A 19,671-nucleotide genomic window follows, 5' to 3' on the forward strand; every position below is an offset into this window, starting at 1 on the left:
CTGCTTGGAATTGAATTGTGATAATCTTATTGTGTTTCCTTTAAAATTGCTTTTAGACAGTTGAAGATTTTAGTATGGGAGGCTTATAGGTAAATGTCATGGATGTTTCTATATCTAAAATGTCAGAAGTTGTCTTTATACCAACATTTGATGTAGAATAATCCTTGTTGAGGGAAGGGAAGGGTGTCCTGTGCATTGTAGCATGTTTGGCAGTATCCTTGACCTTTACCCACTAAATGCCAGTAACAGCCCTCTTCAAGTTATGACAACCAAAAGTGTTCTTAGACATTACCAAATGTCTCTCAGGGAGGGGTGAGGGGCAAAATCACCCCAAGTTGGCATGACTCATCTATACCATTGAATAATTTTCCATTTTTTGCACATATGGACATGCTGATGTTTTATTATATAAGTGTATTTCTGTGTGTTTGCTATAGCAATGACTATTTTTATTTCTTAACCTTAGAAAATCGCTCCAGAAACTTATCGTTCAAAAGAAGTGCCTCTGAACGAGAGGATTTGTTTGCAAGTGGGGTCCCAGTGTAGCACCAATGAAAGTGACAATCCTAGCACTTTGGTGGAAAAGTGCATCTCGCCCCCCGAAGGTAACAACTGAAAGCAATTTCTCTTGGCATTTAGAGAATAAATATAAATTGGTATTTAGAAATTATCCATATGCTTATGTTCAGTGTTCATTAATTCATTCAGTATCAGACATTTGCTGAGTCTAATAAGTTTCAGGCACTTGTACTAGGTGCTGGAAATGCAGTGATCTATATGAGGACATCCCTGCCTTCAAGGTTTGTGCAGATACCTTGAATAACAATGCCTAATAGTTATATAGCACTTATTAATTTGGAAAATGACACATACATACATACACACTTTCCCTAAATCAAGCCTCATAAACTTAATGACCAAGGTGCATATTATTATTACCCTGATTCATTTTATAAGGAAGAAGGAAACAGAGTGAGTTGCTGTAAGTACTCAGTATCCAGGTCCAGTGCCTCAGAAAACCCCAAAATATGTACTATCTTACTCATTATATAGAGAGCTTAGTTTTATATACAGCATACCTTTGGGGAAAGATGTTTAAAAAGGAAAATGGGCATGCTGGCCTGATTCCAATTCAAGACTAGCCCTAGGAAAGACTGTCAGGTAGTGGGGTTGATCATTGTCTCCCAGCTGCCTTCCCACCCATCACTCAGGGTCCTTTTGGTTTTTATGTTGCATGCAGGGAATAGTGTATACTGATTAAAAGCAGGACTACCAGAGCCCAGATGTTTAAGTTTAAATCTTAGCTCTGACAGCTGCTAGTTGTGTGACCCTAGGCAGATCACTTAGCCCCTTCTCCCTTTAGTTTCCTTATCTGTAAAATGGGGATGATGATTGTACCTGCCTCCTAGGACTGTTGAAAGGATTACTTAAGTCAGTATATATGAGGTGCTTAGAATAGTGCCTAGCAAAGAGTAAATTCTCTGTACTTATTATCTATTAAAATTATCTTGCCTTTTGGTTGTTCAAGGCCCCATCTCCGACCTCCAAATATTAGCAATACATGGCTTGTTCTCTAGACCATTCTATCTACCTGTCTTGCACTGATCAAAAGTATGTGAAGTAATATTTGTAAGATTATAAAATTCATACTGCTAGTAGGTTGGGAGCATGGTTTAAAACAACTTACCTCCCTTATTCTCATTTCTTTGGGAATTTCATGAATAATCTGAAAAAAAAATAAATTGTATTATGACAGTAAAATGGTTGATGATGACTCAATACAGTTCCACTTCAAGGGTCCTGAGGGAGAATAGGTTTGCATTATAAGCAGAGACATTTAATTTAGAGACACATTGCCTTAACTCACAGTACTGTATAGAGGTGGAGACTTTAGGTCATGGAGATTTTAGGGCTCTTAAGGTCATAACACACAATAGGCAGCTACTAAGAGTTATGTTATGCTTATGGTTGCCTCAAATTGCTTTAGGAAAAATGTTTTAAAAAATTTTTTAACACAAGATGTGTTAGAGTATTGATCAAAAGATAGGAAGGTAAATTATAATTCAATAGACTTGTTTTTTAATATAGGTAGAGGGGATTGTTTATATTTTCACATTCATTTTGGAATCCTGTAGTCATTTCCTGTTATTGAAATATTTTTTGACCTTTAAAGCCTCCTTCAAGTTAGGGATATAAGAGTTAGAGGTCCCTCCATGATGATAAAGATGTTTTCTTAGTATCAGGAAGTAAGAGAGAAAGTTGTGAACATTTTAGATTTGGGTAAAGCATCATGAAACACTCTCCTCATCCCCATGCCCAGAGTGACTGGTTAGTTTGCCTTACAAGGAAAGAAGGGTCCTAAACTCTTGGCTGGCATTCTAGGTGATCCAGAGTCAGCTGTAACTGAGCTACAATGTGTTTGGCACAACCTGAGGTACATGAAGTGTACTTGGCTCCCTGGAAGGAACACAAGTCCTGACACTAACTATACCCTCTACTACTGGTGAGTATGGACAGGAGACTTACAGGGGAAGGACTGATTGTGATGGTGTTGGGAGCTTTTGGATATGACCTAGTTAAGAAAAAAAAGAACAACCTGTTTTTGTCACACCCAAGAAGATGGGCAGTTTGCTTCAGTGGAAAATGCATCTGCTTTGGGGGACGACTTTAAAAAAAAATACAAATAATTATAGATGCACAAGATGTTGCAAAAAAATGTATAGGGAGATCCCATATACTCTTTACCCAGATTCTCCCAATGGTAATATCTTATATAACTAGAGTCTGATATCAAAATCAGAAAATTGGTGTTCATATAATCCACCAACCTTATTCAACTTTTACCAGTGTTACATGCTCTCATTTGTGTGTGTACGTGTATGTGTGTGTGTAGTTCTATGCAATTTTATCACACGTGTAGATATAAAATAGTTCCATTACCACAGGGATTCTTCGAGTTGCCGTTTTATAACCATACTCCCTCCCCCTCTGCATCTTTCTCCTCCTCCTCTTCCCCAAGTCTCTAACTTCTAGCAACCACAAATCATGTCTTCATCTCTATAATTTTGTCATTTTAAGAATGTTACTGGAATGGAATTATACAGCACATATTTTTAACTCTGCATAATACTCTTAAGATTCATCCAAGTTGTTGAATGTATCAATAGTTCATTCCTTTTTATTGATGAGTAGTATTCCATGATATGGATGTACCAGTTTGTTTAACCTTTCATTCATTGAAGGATACCTTGGTTATTTTAATTTTTTGTTATTATTAATGAAACTGCTATAAATACCTGTGTTGAGGTTTTTATGTAAACATAACTTTTCATTTCTCCGGAATAATGCCCAAGAGTACAATTTCTGGGTCATATGGTAATTGCATATTTAGTTTTATAACAAACTGCCAAACTGTTGTCTAGAGTGGCTGTACTAATTTACATTCCCACCAGCTCTGTAAGGGTGTCTGCCTTAAAAAAGGAAAATTATACCATGCCCAGGGTTGAAAAGTAATTTAGCTCCCCATAAAATAACTTCTATTTGATATCTGTGACTATAGCTATAAAATTTATTAAATTTTAAAACTAATCTTTAATCATTTCCCCTCCTTTAGAGCCTAGAATTATTGTCAACAGAACAAGGAAGAAAAGACCAAGTTAATCAATTCAATTCAATAAAACTTTAATTAGCACACATTGTGGATAAAGCACTGAATAAGCAGCTGAGATAAGAAACATGTCTCTGTGTTCCTAAAGCTTAAAATGTAGAAAGGGAGACAGAGCCCAACACAATTACCTATATAGAAAGAAGAGTGTATGATGAAGGCTGTTGCAGAAGTATAGACAAACTTGTGAGAAGCTGGTGTTGAACTTGGGGTAGTGTGGCAGGGGGAGGCTGTGAGGCTTTGCTGAAGCAGTGGATAGCACAGATGGGGGTTTTCTCAGAGCCTGACATTTAGGAGTATTGTAAGGAATGGGGATATTTTGTCAGGCTGGGAAAGTGGGATATCTAGTGTTAGCAATCTGCTCTCCAAAACACTTCTGAGAGAATGGATGTGGAGGACCATGTCCAGGACTTCTGAAGCTATAAGGTAAACATGGCCTTTCATACTGGAGTGTCCATTTTGCCTGATGACTTGATGAAAATTATTTTTGGTATATTAAAACACTCATGGCTAGGTCATAGGATAGAATGCAAAAGTCACATGAATTTCTGAATGAAAACCTCCAAAGTTACCTGGGGGTTTGCATTCACTTGTTCCACAGGATACCTTGGCAAAGTTGAAAAGCCCTGCCGGTGAATCCAGACAGCACTGAGATTGTGTGTTTGAGTGTGGAATGGTTTTTCTTACATAAATCATTCTCCTCTGAGGTTTTGTAATGTCACTTGCACACCTGTGGTACCTGTTGTTTTGCCTTTCCTTAAAACCTTCTTCAGTGGCTTCCGGGTGGCTTTGGGATAAAGTCCAAACCTTCAGCATGGCAGGCAAAGCCCTTTATGGCCTGGCTCCTGTCAGTCTCTCTAACTTAGTCTCACCTCCCTCCATGCACACCCCACCCTTCTTGTACCATACCATCCAGCCCACACTGCTTTCAGTTCCTCAAACTGATTCTTCAAACCCTCAAACAGAATAATGGAGTTCAAACAGAAGAGTGGAGCCATTCGATGTCTCCTTGCAGCCCATGCCTTGCCTTGTCACCTGGATGCCTCTTATTTGTCCTTATCTTAGCTCAGACATCACTTCCTCTCCAGAAAGCCTTCCTTGACCTCTCGGGTCTAGATGTAGGCCCAATCATTGTTGTGTCCCATGGTACCTTGCACTTTCCTGTGACAGTACTAAGCACATTTTGCTGTCATTTCCTGTTTACTTAGTGGTAGCCCTCCCCAGACTGCAGTCTTCCTTGAGAGCAGGGTCTGTGTCTTGTTTTTCCCAGTGCCTGACACATGGCAGGTGCTCCATAAATAAGTTTCGAATGGTAGGATCCAAAGCTAGAGAATATTTGGAACTTGGGTGAGGACTTAGAAGGGATAATCAATTCAGGAGCATTATAGTTCAGGAATAAAAAAAGAGGAGAATTGAGTTGCTCTGACTTCCTAAATAATTGCTAGTGAAAGGGCCAGAGAACTACGCCTTAAAAAGAGTAGCCTGGCTCTGGTGATGTTGCGGTGAAGTCCACAGAGAGCTGTTACTACGGGCTTTTAAGAGGTTCTTAAAGTTGGTAGCATCCTTGTGTTATTATGCTGTTAAACCCTCTTGCTTTCCCTAGAGTCATTTATGGTAAAATCACAGGGAAAGCCTTTAAAGAGTCTATGTCTATAGAGTGGACAGGGAAAGGAAGGAAAGAAGTCTTAAAATTGTGTCTTATTCCATGGCAAACTGTGCAGGAAAGTAACCCAGATATAGGATTCCTGGTGACACTAGAGGTAGATGGTGGCCTAGCCCTTGGAGTTCTTATAATGCAAAAATAGGAACGTGCCTTGGGACATATACTAGCAGAAACCAAGTCTTAGAGCAAATTGCAAAAGGTTCGGCCCTCCCTCATCCGTACATAAATTACAGAACACTGGACCAATTTGAAGTAGCATTTTTCTTTCTGTGACTTGAAGTATTTCTCCTCCTTTTAAGCCAATGCCATGTCTTGTCAAACCTGACAGCAGACAGTGCTTGGGCTGGCTTTCAGCCCTCATTTGATGCCTTTGTGCAGAGCACAATCTACCATTGTTGGAGGTGCTGCAAGAGGCCATCTCCAGAGAGTGGTGGTTCACTAGCACCCAAGGGGACAACGATCAGGGATAGCACTTCTTGTCATACACATTGCCAGAGTTGGTCATCAGTGTGAACTCTTGTGTAGCGTCGGCCTGTGCTGTCCAATATAAGAGTCATGAGCCACATGTGACTATTTATATTTTAATTTAAATTAATTAATATTCAAGCAAATTAAAACAAGTTGCTCAGTCTTACTAGCCAATTTCACACGTGACTAGTGGCTTCTGTATTAGATAGCACGGATATCAAACATTTCTATAATCCCAGAAAATTTTGTTGGACAGTGCTGATACAGATTCTGTATCTTCTGCCCTCACCATCCTGTAGCTTATTCTTTTCTGGAGCCACACTGTCTGGGTTCAAATCCTGGCTAAAGTGTGATTTGGGACAAGTACCTTCTTTTTGAGACTCATTTTTTATAATCTGTAAAATGGAGGTAGTAATAATAGTACTACTTCTTAAGGTTGTTGTGAGAGCTGCTATTGTACAAAAGTGTTTAGAGTCATGCCTAACCATTAACGTGTAGAGTAAGCACTCAGTACATGATAGTTATATTGTTTTTTATTATTCATTCCCACTCCCTTGCAGATGTAGCCACTATACATTTCAAGCCTCTTCCCCCACCTCACAGGATTAGCACATAGCCCATATTTCCTCCTCCTCTGCTCTCCCCTAGAGAGATTCTTTCCAATTGAAACCACAAAAGAAAGGGAGACGCATGGTTCATTCATTACCAGACACTTGTAATTGATTTATGTGCCTGTTTAAATTATGTCAAACTGCCAGATTGTTCCCCTAATCCCCGATCAAAAAATGTAGCATCATTTTGATGTTCCAGAGCAGTGACTAGTGGCACTATAGCCGTAGTCTGGCATTGAAGGAGATTGATCCTAATAGCTACAGACTAGTCATGCCAATGAATTTTAGGTACTTTCTTACCACATTAATCATCTTCAGAGTTTAGGAAATAGTCTTTCCTTTGCTCATTTCCTCCTTATGTCTGGATTGTGAGTCTGGAGGATTTCAGTGTGTGAATTTTAACAGGAAGTACCTGAATGCTGTCTATCTTAGGTTAGCCAAACTTTCACAAGTCCCAAAATACCGTCTATTCAAAACCAATATTTTCCCTTTTCTTATTTGTTCTGAATTACAACAACAACAAAAAAATTTAAAGTTTATATCTGGGGTCCATGAGAATATGTAAAATACTCGGGGTCCAAAAATGAAAAAGAGATCTCAAAGACTGCCCATTAGAGGATTTCCTTTCATTATTTGAAACAAAAATTATGTACATTGTTTTATTATATAACAAAAATGTCATAAGTATCTTAAGTTTCTGTTTCCGGCTGTCCATAGAAAACATTCCAGGCCTGTCTGATCTAAAAACTAGCCAAAGCAGTAACATTTTTTAAAAGACTGTTTTCATTCATGAACCAACGGGGCCTACAACTAGGAGAAAAATCTTATGTACTATTTCTTAATAGACAAAAGCATTTCCTACATGGAAACATTTCTTTGCACAGCCTTTTAAGGATTAAATATATTAGATCTGAATTTTTCTTTTCTTTTTTTAAGGCTTTTTTGGGGGGAGCAGTTCTATGTTTACAACAAAATTAAGAGGAAGATACAGAGATTTCCCATATAGCCCTGTCCCCATGCCTTATAGCCTCCCCCATTAACAGCATCCCCCAGCGGAGTTTTACATACCAAGGTTGAACCTACATTGAAACATCATTATCACCCAAAGTCCATAGTTTACCTTAGGGTTCATTTTTGCTGTTGTACAATATATAGGTTTGGACAAACATAAATCGACATGTACCCACAATTATAGTATCATGCAGAATCACTGCTTTAAAAATTCTTTGTTCTCTGCCTATTCATACCATTCCCCAACCCTAACCCCTGACAACCACTGAATTTTGTCTCCATAGTTTTGCTTTTTCCAGATTGTCATATAATTGGAATCATACAGTATGTGGCATTTTCAGATTGCCTTCTTTCACTTAGTAATATGCATCTAAGTTTCCTCCATGTATTTTAATGGCTTGATAGCTCATTTCTTCTGAGGGCTAAATAACGTTCCATTGTCTGGATGTACCACAGTTAATTTTCCATTCACCCACTGAAGAATATCTTGGTTGCTTCCAGGCTCTGGCAATGACAAATAAAGTGGCTGTAAACATTTGTATGAAGGTTTTTGTGGACAAAAGTTTTCAATTCCTTTAGGTAAATATCAAGGAATGTGATTGCTGGATTGTATAGTGAGAGTATGGTCAGTTTTGTAAGAAACTGCCAAAATCTTCCTGAGTGGCTGTACCATATTTGCATTTGCACCAGCAATGAATGAGAGTTCTTGTTCCATATCTTCACCAGCATTTGGTGTTATCAATGTCTGGATTTGGGCCATCTGATAGGTGTGTGGTGGTATATATTGTTGCTTTAATTTGCATTTCCCTGATGACATGATGTGGAGCATCTTTTTATATGCTTATTTGCCATCTGTATATCTTCTTTGGTGAAGTGTCTGTGAAGGTCTTTGACCCATTTCTTTAGCTGAGTTGTTATTGTTGAGTTTTAAGAGTTCTTTGTATATTTTGGATAATAGTCCTTTATCAGATGTGTCTTTTGCAAATATTTTTTGGCAGTTTGTGGCTTATTTTCTTACTCTCTTAATATTGTCTTTTGCAGAGCAGAAGTTTCTAATTTTAAAGAAGTCTAGCTTATTATTTCTTTTATAGATCATACTTTTGGTGTCATATCTAAAAATTCATTATTATACCTAAGTTCGTATAGATTTTCTCCTATATTATATCCTAGGAGTTTTATAGTTTCACATCCTGCATTTAGGTTTGTGATCCATTTTGAGTTTATTTTTGTGAATAATATAAGTTCTAGATTTATTTCTTTGCATGTGAATGTCCAGTTGTTTCAGCACGGTTTGTTGAAAAGACTATCTTTGCTCCCTTGTATTGCCTTTGCTCCTTTGTCAAAGACCAGTTGACTGTATTTGTGGGAGTAGATCTGAGTTTTTTATAAAGCCTGATTTGCAGCAAAATCTCCTGGAGAATTGCTGTCAAAATGCTGATTCCTAAGTCCTGGGCAAAGCCTTCTAAGTAGGATCTTCTGGGAGATGATTCTGAGGTAATAGATCAAGGGTTTAGGATTCTTTATTCTTAGTTCATTTTTTAAATCATTTCCCTTTTCTGGAGAACTTCTGCACAGCTCCCATTGTGGCTGATGATGTAAGGCTTGACTCTGTGTCTTCTGCTGGTTACTATAAAAGAGTCATTTAATAGTCTAGACAAAAAAGTGTAATGAACACATTCTGTCTGCCTGCACTGTGCCAGCTGCTGATGATCACTGGGGAAAGGTATATGTAGAGGTTTTCAAAACGGAAAATAAGATACCAACAGTACTGGTTATGGAAGGCATTTAAAGCCACACTTAGAAGTAAGACACTTAGTGTGTTCTGGAACCTTGATCTGGCAGTGAACTAATAATGAAGGTCCAAAAGGTCAGTCTAGAGAAAACATGAAGCCTGAAGTGATTAGGACATGAAACAGGGTGAGGGCAATGGAAATTTCACAGGAGAGAATCCAAGAAGCTTTGTAAAGGAAGAAATAACAAAATTTGGTGATAGACTATAGGGAAAGGAGAGGGGAAAAGGAGATTTCAAAGGTTCTAATCAAGGAGCTTAGAGGAAATGAACTCTGATAGAAATTGAGAAGGTTAGTAGAAAAGGCAGTTTGTCATGGGAGAGGGGGCACGACATTGAATTCGAGGCAAGATTAGAACACTCAGATGGAGCAATTGGATTTCTGAGACTGGATCCGAGGTGAGAGGTCAGGACTAGGAATCCCCAGCATAGAAATTCTAGTCAAGAGATGGAAATGAAAGCTGTGGGTGAACAGATGAGGGAGTAAGAAATAGAAATGTGGAGAAAGCTGAGGACTGGATGGGAACCCTCTGAGAAGAGGAGAAGGGAGAGGAACAAGACAAAACAAGGAAAGAGCAGACAGAGGAACCAGAAGAGAACCATGGAATTCAGCAGATGAGATATTTTTAAGAAGCATAAAATTTCTCATCCTGGCCTCATAACATCTCATATACAAAAGAGGAAAAAGAGTCAAGGCCCCTATAGTTTCCATAGCTATCGAAAGTACCAATGTTAAAAAAAAAGCAATATTCATTTCTTTCTAGAGTATGAAATAGAGCCACATAAAATAGAGTTTTAGAGAAAGCTATCTTGACATGTTGCAAACATTGCTTTTCATGGACATCTTCAGTATTTAAAAACAAAACAAAACAACAAAAATACTTCTACATTTGTTTCTTGAATATCTTGTTAAAAATAATGCAGAAGATTGTCTCATTTTATCTTGTAGGCATAGCAGCCTGGGAAAAATTCTTCAATGTGAAAATATCGATAAAGAAGATCAACGTATTGGTTGTTCCTTTGCTCTGAATAAAGCGAAGGATTCCAGTTTCGACCAACACAGTGTCCAAGTAATGGTCAAGGATAATGTAGGAAAAATTAGACCATCCTTCAATATAGTGCCTTTAACTTCTCATGGTAAGTTTTAGAAACCCTCTATGCCCGTGTGGATAAAGTATTAGGTCTTTTGAGCAATCAATTCAAATAATAAAAAAATGATGGTTTTGGTTTTAAGGTCTTCCAGGCCAAAAAAGAAAAAAATACTGTTTCTATACCTTTCTTTGATCTTTTTAAAGAACCAAGCTTGGAAATTCTAATATTGAGCTCATGTGCCACATGCTTTCTCTTTGTTTATTCATGAGTATGCTGAAACTGAGAGCAAGCAATTATAGAACCAAGATTGGAACTCAGGGTCTCTGACTCTTAAAATTTACTCTCTTATACTTAAAATACATCATCTGCAGGATGATGCTATAGAATAAATATAATTGAATATAGTCTACGAATAATCTACCTCTTGGTTAAAAGGAAAAAAAAAAACCTTAAATTGGAGGTGGAGTGATTGGGTTGATATTCAAATTATCTAACATTTTGGGTGGCCCGGGCACTGATCAATCAGAAAGGCCAGTGCAGCCAAGTATCAGCTATTAGAAAGAGCCCTCTACTTGAAAACAAAAAGGTCTTAGCTTCTTCACTTTGGACAAGGCATATACTCTTGTTAAGTGTTTTTTACTTATCTGTAAAATGGGGTACATAGTCCCTCTTTACCTCAAGGGATTGTACAGTTGATCCTTGAACAACACAGGTTTGAATACTATACTGAAAGTGAAAAACTATAAATGTATATTTTCTTCTGTGTGATTTTTTAAATAACATTTTCTTTTATCTAGCTTACTTTATTATGAGTGCAGTATGTAATACATATAACATACAAAATATGCATTGATTGACTGTTTATGTTATTGGGAAGGATTCTGGTCAACAGTAGGCTGTTAGTAGTTAAGTTTTGGAGGAGTCAAAAGTTATATGTGGATTTGTGACTGAGTAGGGAGTCGGCTCCCCTAACCCAAATGTTGTTCGAGGATCAACTATAGTAAGGTACAAATTATGTGAGATGTATAAAAGTGTTCTGTAAATCTCTAAAGCAGACTACTATAAGTATCATGTTTGTTTATTTATTGTAATACCCCAACAGGGATCTCAGGTTCTGGCTAAACGATATACAGAAAATGTATAGGCAAATAATCATGAACTGACAAAGGCTCCCAAGTCTGTGAGCAGAGCACTATTTACTGCCCCTTCAGATAGTCATGGAAGTAAATTCTAATAGTGGACAAAGGCAGCTTAGTTTGTAGGCCAGGAGAGTGAGGTTGCAGTAACTTGCCAAGTGGGATCATCTGAAGCAAAGCCCTCCTCTCCCTTGCTTGGCAAGTTGTCCTTGAGAGACCTTTTAAAGTCCATTTTGCTACTTTTCTTCCCAGAGATGAGTGGTGACATAAAGGGAGATCTTTTTCAGCTAGATGATATCTTCAAGTTGTTTTCTGTTAATTATCCATTTTCTTCTCATGACATGGTCGTAAGCATAGTTGACTTCCAAAACAACTAAATTTATTAAGCTAATTTTTAACTTTATTTTAAATTATGGTTATAGTTGCATAACATTAAACTTAACATCTTTTTAAGTGTACTATTCAGTAGTGTTAAGTATATTCACATTGTTGTGCAGCTCTCTAGAACATTTTTCATCTTGTAAAAGTGAAACTTGGTGTCCAAAAACACTAGTCTCCCCTCATACTTCCCCTAGCTCTTGATAACCATCTTCTTACTTTTTGTTTCTATGATTTGGACTACTTTAGATACCTCATATGAGTGGAATCATACAATACTTGTCTTTTTTGCGATGGGCTTATTTCACTTAGCATAATGTCCTTGAGGTTCATCTATGTTGTTGCATGTGACAGAGACTAGGCTAATTTTTAATTGTCATCTTTTATTGGCACAAATGAGTGACAGCAGAGAAAACCCCTTGTACCTGGTGCCTCTTACTCATCAGGTGGAGGCACATCTGGACCCAAGGACTTCTTCTCTTTATTCTCTGTGTTGCAGCTGCGGATGTCCTGATTATACCCTAATCATCTTCTAATTAAATGCAGGTCAGAATTCCTGTCACCTGCCAGAAACCAAAGATGTTCCTCAGATCCATTTTTCTAGCAGTTTAAGATAAGCTTCCTACAGTAATCATGGTTAATCAGAAATCTAGAACTATATATCTGATCATGTAAGTCCATTAAAAGTATCAGTCCTATTTTGATTTAACTTTGTGACCTTCTTTATCTCTACCCATATACATATCTCATCAAAATAAACTCTGGAAGCTAATTTATATTCATCTGTTTTTATCTTTTAGTGCAACCTGATCCTCCACATATTAAAAATCTCTTTTTTCAAGATGGCGGCTTGTACGTGCTAGGGAAGAATCCACAGAATTTTGCTAGCAGATGCTTATCTTATCAAATAGAAGTCAATAACAGCCAAACTGAGACACATGATATTTTATCCGTAAGTTTTTTTTTGATCATTTTTATTTAAATATTTTTTTTTCACTTGAATTTCTTACAGTGTAATAAAGTATTAATGAAATGATACTTTGGATTTGGCACATAATGATGATGAAACTTCTTGTCTGAAACAGGGTGGTGGAAAGTTTGAGGTTTTATGATAGTACTGACTGCAAGATTCAAACTATACATTAATTCATTTGCTCAACAAATTTTTATTATGCGTCTACCATGTGTCAGGCATGCAACACCTGACAAAATTTTTTTCCATGAAGCTTACCTACCAGAAACATATGTAAATGAGCAAGCTGACTTCAGAGAATGGATACTATGAAGATAATTAAAGAGGGTGATGTAGTAGAGTGATGGGAGGGCTTGAGAGAATACCGGGCAGGGTAGTCATCCTAAGTGATGACATTTGAGATGAGACCAGAATGATGAGCACAAGCTAGCCATGTGAAGATCAGGGGTTGGATGAGACAGCAAGTACAAAGACTGAGGCAGGAATGAACATGGTGTGTGTGAGAAACAGGAAACTGGTGTGGCCTAAATATATTAGGAAAAGATGTCTAAGCATGAGACTAGGGTCAGATCAGGTAGATATTTGGAGGCCCTGGTATGGCCATTCAGTTTTCTTGGAGTTTGTGGCAACTAAAGTAGTTAAATTGGAGTAGTCAGTATTGGTTGGATTATATACAGTTCTGCCATTTGGAATCTAATACAAAACATGGGTCATAACAGGATGTGACATAGCCTCAGGTCATCAGTTTCATTGTTACACTTTAGAGGTAACATTCGGACCTCAAGCATTTTTGTATGGACCATGTAGTGGGGTTCTGTTTGTTTATTACATTTCAATTTTTTGCCCAGATTTAAAACCATGGTACCTGAGGAGTGTAGTTTCCATAAGGTGGCGCCTCAACACCACAGGGATTGTGCCATTCACTTGTGTGCCACCTGCCTGGGCCTTGTATGCACTTGAGTTTTAGAGGTTAGAAACCAAGTGTTTTAGATTGGCTTTTAAAGAAGCCCAGCATTTTACAGGAAGGCAAAATCCTTGGCTCAGTTGACTTAGCTTATCATGGGAGTTTCACAATACAGATGGTCCCCAATTTACCATGTTTCAACTTACAATTTTGCAACTTTATGATGTTGTGAAAATAATAAGCATTCAGTAAAAGCCATACTTCAAATTTTGAATTTTGATCTTTTCCTGGACTAGCAATATGTAGTATGATACTCTCTCGTGTGTAATTAATTTTAGTTAAATGCTTCAAACATTCATCAGGCCCAGTGTGCTTTTAGCTGTGTGGATTAATAGTGAGGACCCATACAACTATTCTGTTTTTCATTTTCAGTACAGTATTCAATAAATTACATGAGATATTCAATACTTTAATCTAAAATAGGCTTAGTATTAGATTTGCCTAACTGTAGGCTAATGTAAGTGTTCTGAGCATGTTAAGGCAGACTAGGCTAAGCTATGATGTTTGGTAGGTTAGGTGTATTAAATGAATTTTCAATTTATAACATTTTCAATTTACAAAGGGTTTATTGGTACGCACTTCCATCATAAGTTGAGGAGCATCTGTACTTACTAAAATAAGCCAGTGTTGACAGGCTGTAACTCCAGAAGGAGTGACCAGGTCCACAGCTGAGCAGAGTTCTTCTGGGCATTTGCAAATGAGTCTATTTCTGAAATAAAATAACCATGATGCAAACCAGAAACTGGTGTCCCCATATAGTATTGCAAAGGGAAAAAACAAAGGGCTTCCAAATGAGGAAGGTGTGCAGCTTGGATTTCCAACTAAGTGAGCTGTCAGAAAGCTGAAATATATTTGACTACTCCAGCCTTTACTATTCTTTTCTGTCAAATTCTGAGACACATGCTGCTTGTATTACTCATTTGGCACTGAATTATGTCCTGCTAGTTACCCTGACCACATGTGTAGGCCTTTTCTCTCGACTGAAAATACAAGCTCCTGTAGGGAGGAGTTAGATAGTATTTACTTTGTGCTGTTCCTGCTATTAATAGTAGCTAACATGTATTAAACAACTAGTATGTAGGTATTTTAATAAGCATTTCATCTGAATTGTCTCATTTAGTCTTCAAAACCTCAAAGATCTAGATCCCTTCATTTTGTCCCCATTTTACAGGTGAGAAAACTCAGTCTCAGAGGTTACTTCTAAGATCACATTTCTAGAAAGTGGTAGAGTCAAAATTTCGGCAAAAGTCTAACTCTAGTGCTTCTGTTCTTAACTACTGAGAACCACCTCAGTACTTCCTCTTAATAATAGCCATCATTTATTGTTTATGATATGCTACAAATATCTTCTTTTGTGTACTTCTTATAAAGTAGCTCATAATAATTCGTGAAAAAGGTTACATTTTATTGAGAAACTAAGGCTCAGAGAGGTTAAGTAACCTACTATAAGCCACACAGCTAATAAGTATGCCTTCAAAGGTTGGTTTCCATGTATTGTACTTTGATCAAGAATATCTGATATAACACCCTTTGCTTAGTCATCACTTAATAAATTTTTGTTGAATTGAGTTACCATTTTTACAAACTTCTGAACCAAAGAGAACACACATACTATGGAATTTATCCACCTAAGTCAGAACTATAATCTATGTGGAATTAACTCTGTTTATACACTTGAGTTTAATGTTCTCTCTCCTAGCAGATGGTTACCAGATGCTTCCTCCCCTAGAATGTCATCAGCTTTATATGTGCTCACCAATCTTGAGCTCTGTTGGTTAGACTCTTTTTTTTTTGTTTTTTTTTTTTGCTAAAGTTTTTGAAGAATTATTTTGCCTGGTATTCTAGTTAAAAGAGGGAAATAGGCTGGAACATGAACTGGTATCATCACGTGGAGGCTGTGGTCAGAGGTCACTCATAACAGAATCATAAAGTAAGGAATTACTTGTCTTTGACCAACCCCATCCCTGCAAATGGTCTACTTGGTGCTCTGTGCTCTTATTTTCCTTTTTTAATAGAGGTATCTGAACCTCTGATAAATAAACCAAGAGGATTTACATTTAAACAAGTGCCCAGAGCCTTCAACTGACACAATGATTTCCTGACTTTGGAATATTAAAAATATATATATATTATATAATATATAATATAATATATATTAATATATAAGTATATATTATATAATAAATATATTATATATATATATATATATATATATATATATATATATATATATATATATATATATATATATAATAGTCCAGGGGAGGGAGAACATCAGCCTACAACCTGATCTTTCAAGTACTAGTTGACACTTGCGATTTCTCAGCAGGCCTCTGATTCCAAATGGGCAGCAGCAGTGGGGTACAGTAGCCCCTGAGTGGTTTTTTCTCTGCCCCTATATGAAGTATTGATAGGATGGCCCTTCACTATTCAGTTGGCCTTTCAGCTCTTTACAAATGCTTGTAGAAACCATTTAGTGAATGACATTGAATGCCAAAATTCATAGTTATGTGTTCTGGTCTATGACCCATGTTAAAACATCTCTTTTATAGAAGCTGACTATTTTTTCCAGCTTTGTTGAGGTATCATTGACAAGTTAAAATTGTATATATTTAGTTTATACAATGTGATTATTTTCAAAGTATACGACTTGTTGATTTAATATACATATACATTGTGAAATGATAACCACAATCCAGTTAATTAACACATTCATCACCTCACACAGTAACCTTTTCTTTATTTATTTTTTATTTTTTTGGTATTTCAAGTAAATAATACAGTATTATTAACTACAATCACCATACTGGACATTAGTTCCCCAGAACTTATATGTGTAAGTTTGTACCCTTTGACCAACATCTTCCCATTGTCCCTCTCCTCAGTCTCTGGTAACCACCTTTCTACTCTCTGCCTCTATGAATTTGACTTTTTAAAATTCCACATATAGGTGAGATCATATAGTATTTGTCTTTCTCTGTCTGACTTATTTCACCTAGTATAATGCCCTCAAGTTTCATCCATATTGTTGCACGTGGCAAAATTTCCTTCTTTCTCATGGCTGAATAATATTCCATGGCATATATGTGCCACCTCTTCTTTGTCCATTTATCTATTGATGGATACTCAGGTTACTTTCATATCTTGGCTATCGTGAATAATGCTGCAGTGAATATGGAAATGCAGATATCTCATCAAGATCCTAATTTCATTTCCTTTAGCTGTATACCCAAAAGTGGGAGTGCTGTATGATATGATTGTTTTATTTTAATTTTTTTGACGAACCTTCATACTGTTTTCCATGATGGCTGCATCAATTTACTTTTCCACCAACAGTGTACAAGGGTTCCCTTTTCTCCCTACCTTCTCCAGCATTTGTTATCTCTTATCTTTTTGATGATAGCCATTCGAACAGGTATGAAATATCTTATTGTGGTTTCGATTTGCATTTCCCTGATGACCATTGACATTGAACATCTTTTCATATGTCTCTTGGCCAGAAGTAGACTAGGTAACAGATTTTCATGTGCTGATTTTTTTACTCAGTTTTGAAATATTTGCATTTCAGGAACTGATTATCTCTTTATATCAGACAGCAAATGATTTAAATTGTGTGGAGGAGAATTTTGCATTATACTTCCTTTTATGTAATCGAGTCATTTTTGATATAATCTCTACAAGAAAGACTGGTCTCTCTATTTCTTTTTTTTTACCTTTCAATTAATGTGCCATAGAAAAATTACACAAGTCATCACATAGAGTTCAACAATTTTTCACAAGTGATTCTCACAAATTGTTTTTCACTTATATAACCAGCACCCCAGAAACACCATTGTGACTTTGGTCACTACCCTCCCAAAGAGCCACTATTCTCTTGACTTCTAATCCCATAGAGTAGTTTTGTTGCCTCTTTTTAAACTTCATATAATTGAATTATAGAGAATTTACTTTTTTGTGTGCCTGTGTTCTTTCATTCAGTGTTATGTTTATGAGATCGACTGATATTGTTGCCTGTGGTTGTAGATTGTTCATTCTCATTGCATTCATTCCATCATGCCAATATACCACATTTGATTTATCCATTCTCCTATTAAAGGACATTTGGATAGTTGCCATTTTAGAGTTTTATGAATAGAGTTTTTATGAACATTTGCATACTTACCTCTTGTTGCACATGTGCATACATTTAGGTTGAGCATATATGGGTCACAAGGTTACATCTGATTCTCTGTAGTGGATAATACCACTTTTCCTAAGTAGTTGGGCTAATTTACACCATTAAGAACAGAAGTTGAGAGTGCTAGATCCTTCACACCCTCACCAACACTTGGTATTGTCTGGTAGATGTGTGTATTGTTATATTGTGGATTTAATTTGCATTTCCCTGATGATTAATGAAGTTGAGCACTTTTTCATGTTTATTGGCAATATGGATATCTTGTGAAATGCCTATACAAGTCTTTTGCCTGGTTTTTAAATTAGGTTTTCTGTCTTTTCCTTATTAACTTGTAGGATATATGTATATATGTGTATATTATGTATAAATATATGTTATATAACATATATATACAAGTCCTTTGTTAGAAATTGCAAATATCTTCTCTCACTATATGCCTTACCTTTTAATTTCCTTAATAGGATATGCTTTGATATACTGATGTTTTTAATTTTAATATAGGTGACTTTATAAAAAATTTTTCTTTTATGGTTAATATTGTTTGGTCCTATTTAAGAAATCTTTTCCCATTTCAAGGTCATGAAGCTGTTCTGTGTTTTCGTCTAAAAGCTTGCTGTCTTTATGTATTTATTTGTTCATTTATTTCAACTTTCACATTTTGATCATCGGTCCATCTGGAATTAACTTTGTAAATAGTGTGAGGTAGGGGTTAAGATTCTTTTCCCCATATAGATGTAAAATTGACTCAGAACCATTTATTTAAAAACTAACGTTTTTTTCACGGCACCTGGTTCTCTTTTAATGGGATAAAAGGAAACCTTGTTAGAAATGGTTGAACAATGTAAAATATGGCCTTTTAAAATTTGAATTTATTCTTTTTTATATTTTCAAGGTTGAAGAACCTAAATGTGATAATTTAGAATTTGAGGGAAACCTGGAGGTCAGTAAATTTCATTTTAGCTATTTGGGCTTAAACTCATAAGAATAATTGGGGGTGGGGCAGGGCAAGCATAGACTAAATTTGAACTGCTTTGAGAAAAACAAACTACTTCTTTTGTGTGTTATTGCCAATTATTTTTCAGGAGTTAAAGTCAGATAATTTGGGTCACAATCCAAGTCTTAATCATATACACAATTTGGCAGATAATTATATTTAGGATTCAGAAGCAATGAGAAAAAACTGATAATATTTCTTGTGTGTTTTTATTTTATATCTAAGGGTGAAATTTGTTTCTGGGTCTCTGGTGTTTTTCCTGATACTTTGAACACAGTCAGAATAAGAGTCAAAACAAATAAATTATGCTATGAGGATGATAAACTCTGGAGTAATTGGAGTCCAGCAATGAGCATAGGTAAGAGAAGAGGATTTTATTACAATTTAAACCATTGATACATGGAAACTAAGCTGAAGCAGAAAATAGGATGGGGAGAAAGGACTGTTCTGCATTCTTAATATCAATCAGAGAGTGTTACAATTGAATTATTTTCTGTTTAATTACTGTCATATCACCCAGCATTAATTTGCAATATACAGCTCTAAAAATTCACGAGCCAAATGTTGTTTTCCTCTCTTCTACCCTGTCTCCATCTTTTTCAACAAACTGAACAGAAATATAGAAGGCAGGTATAATTAAATATGCATATTATACAAGGCTTAGAAGAACAGCCTATGTGCTGGTGACAGAATCAAGAGTAGAACAATGACCCTTGATGGTATTTAATAGACATAAACCTGTATCTAGGTT

General features: G+C 36.4%; 1 protein-coding gene across 1 annotated transcript in view; it reads left to right on the forward strand.

Moving 5' to 3' along the window:
* IL13RA1 (interleukin 13 receptor subunit alpha 1) overlaps positions 1–19,671 on the forward strand; it is a 50,798-nt gene that overhangs the window by 11,269 nt on the left and 19,858 nt on the right. The window contains exons 3-8 of the mRNA XM_016124440.2: positions 467–605; positions 2,383–2,503; positions 10,156–10,343; positions 12,613–12,764; positions 18,819–18,866; positions 19,146–19,278. Coding sequence (XP_015979926.2) covers positions 467–605; positions 2,383–2,503; positions 10,156–10,343; positions 12,613–12,764; positions 18,819–18,866; positions 19,146–19,278 — 781 coding nt within the window. The remainder of the gene's footprint in view (positions 1–466; positions 606–2,382; positions 2,504–10,155; positions 10,344–12,612; positions 12,765–18,818; positions 18,867–19,145; positions 19,279–19,671) is intronic.

The sequence above is a fragment of the Rousettus aegyptiacus genome, unplaced genomic scaffold (assembly GCF_014176215.1).
Source record: "Rousettus aegyptiacus isolate mRouAeg1 unplaced genomic scaffold, mRouAeg1.p scaffold_m13_p_9, whole genome shotgun sequence".
Lineage (NCBI taxonomy): Eukaryota > Metazoa > Chordata > Mammalia > Chiroptera > Pteropodidae > Rousettus > Rousettus aegyptiacus.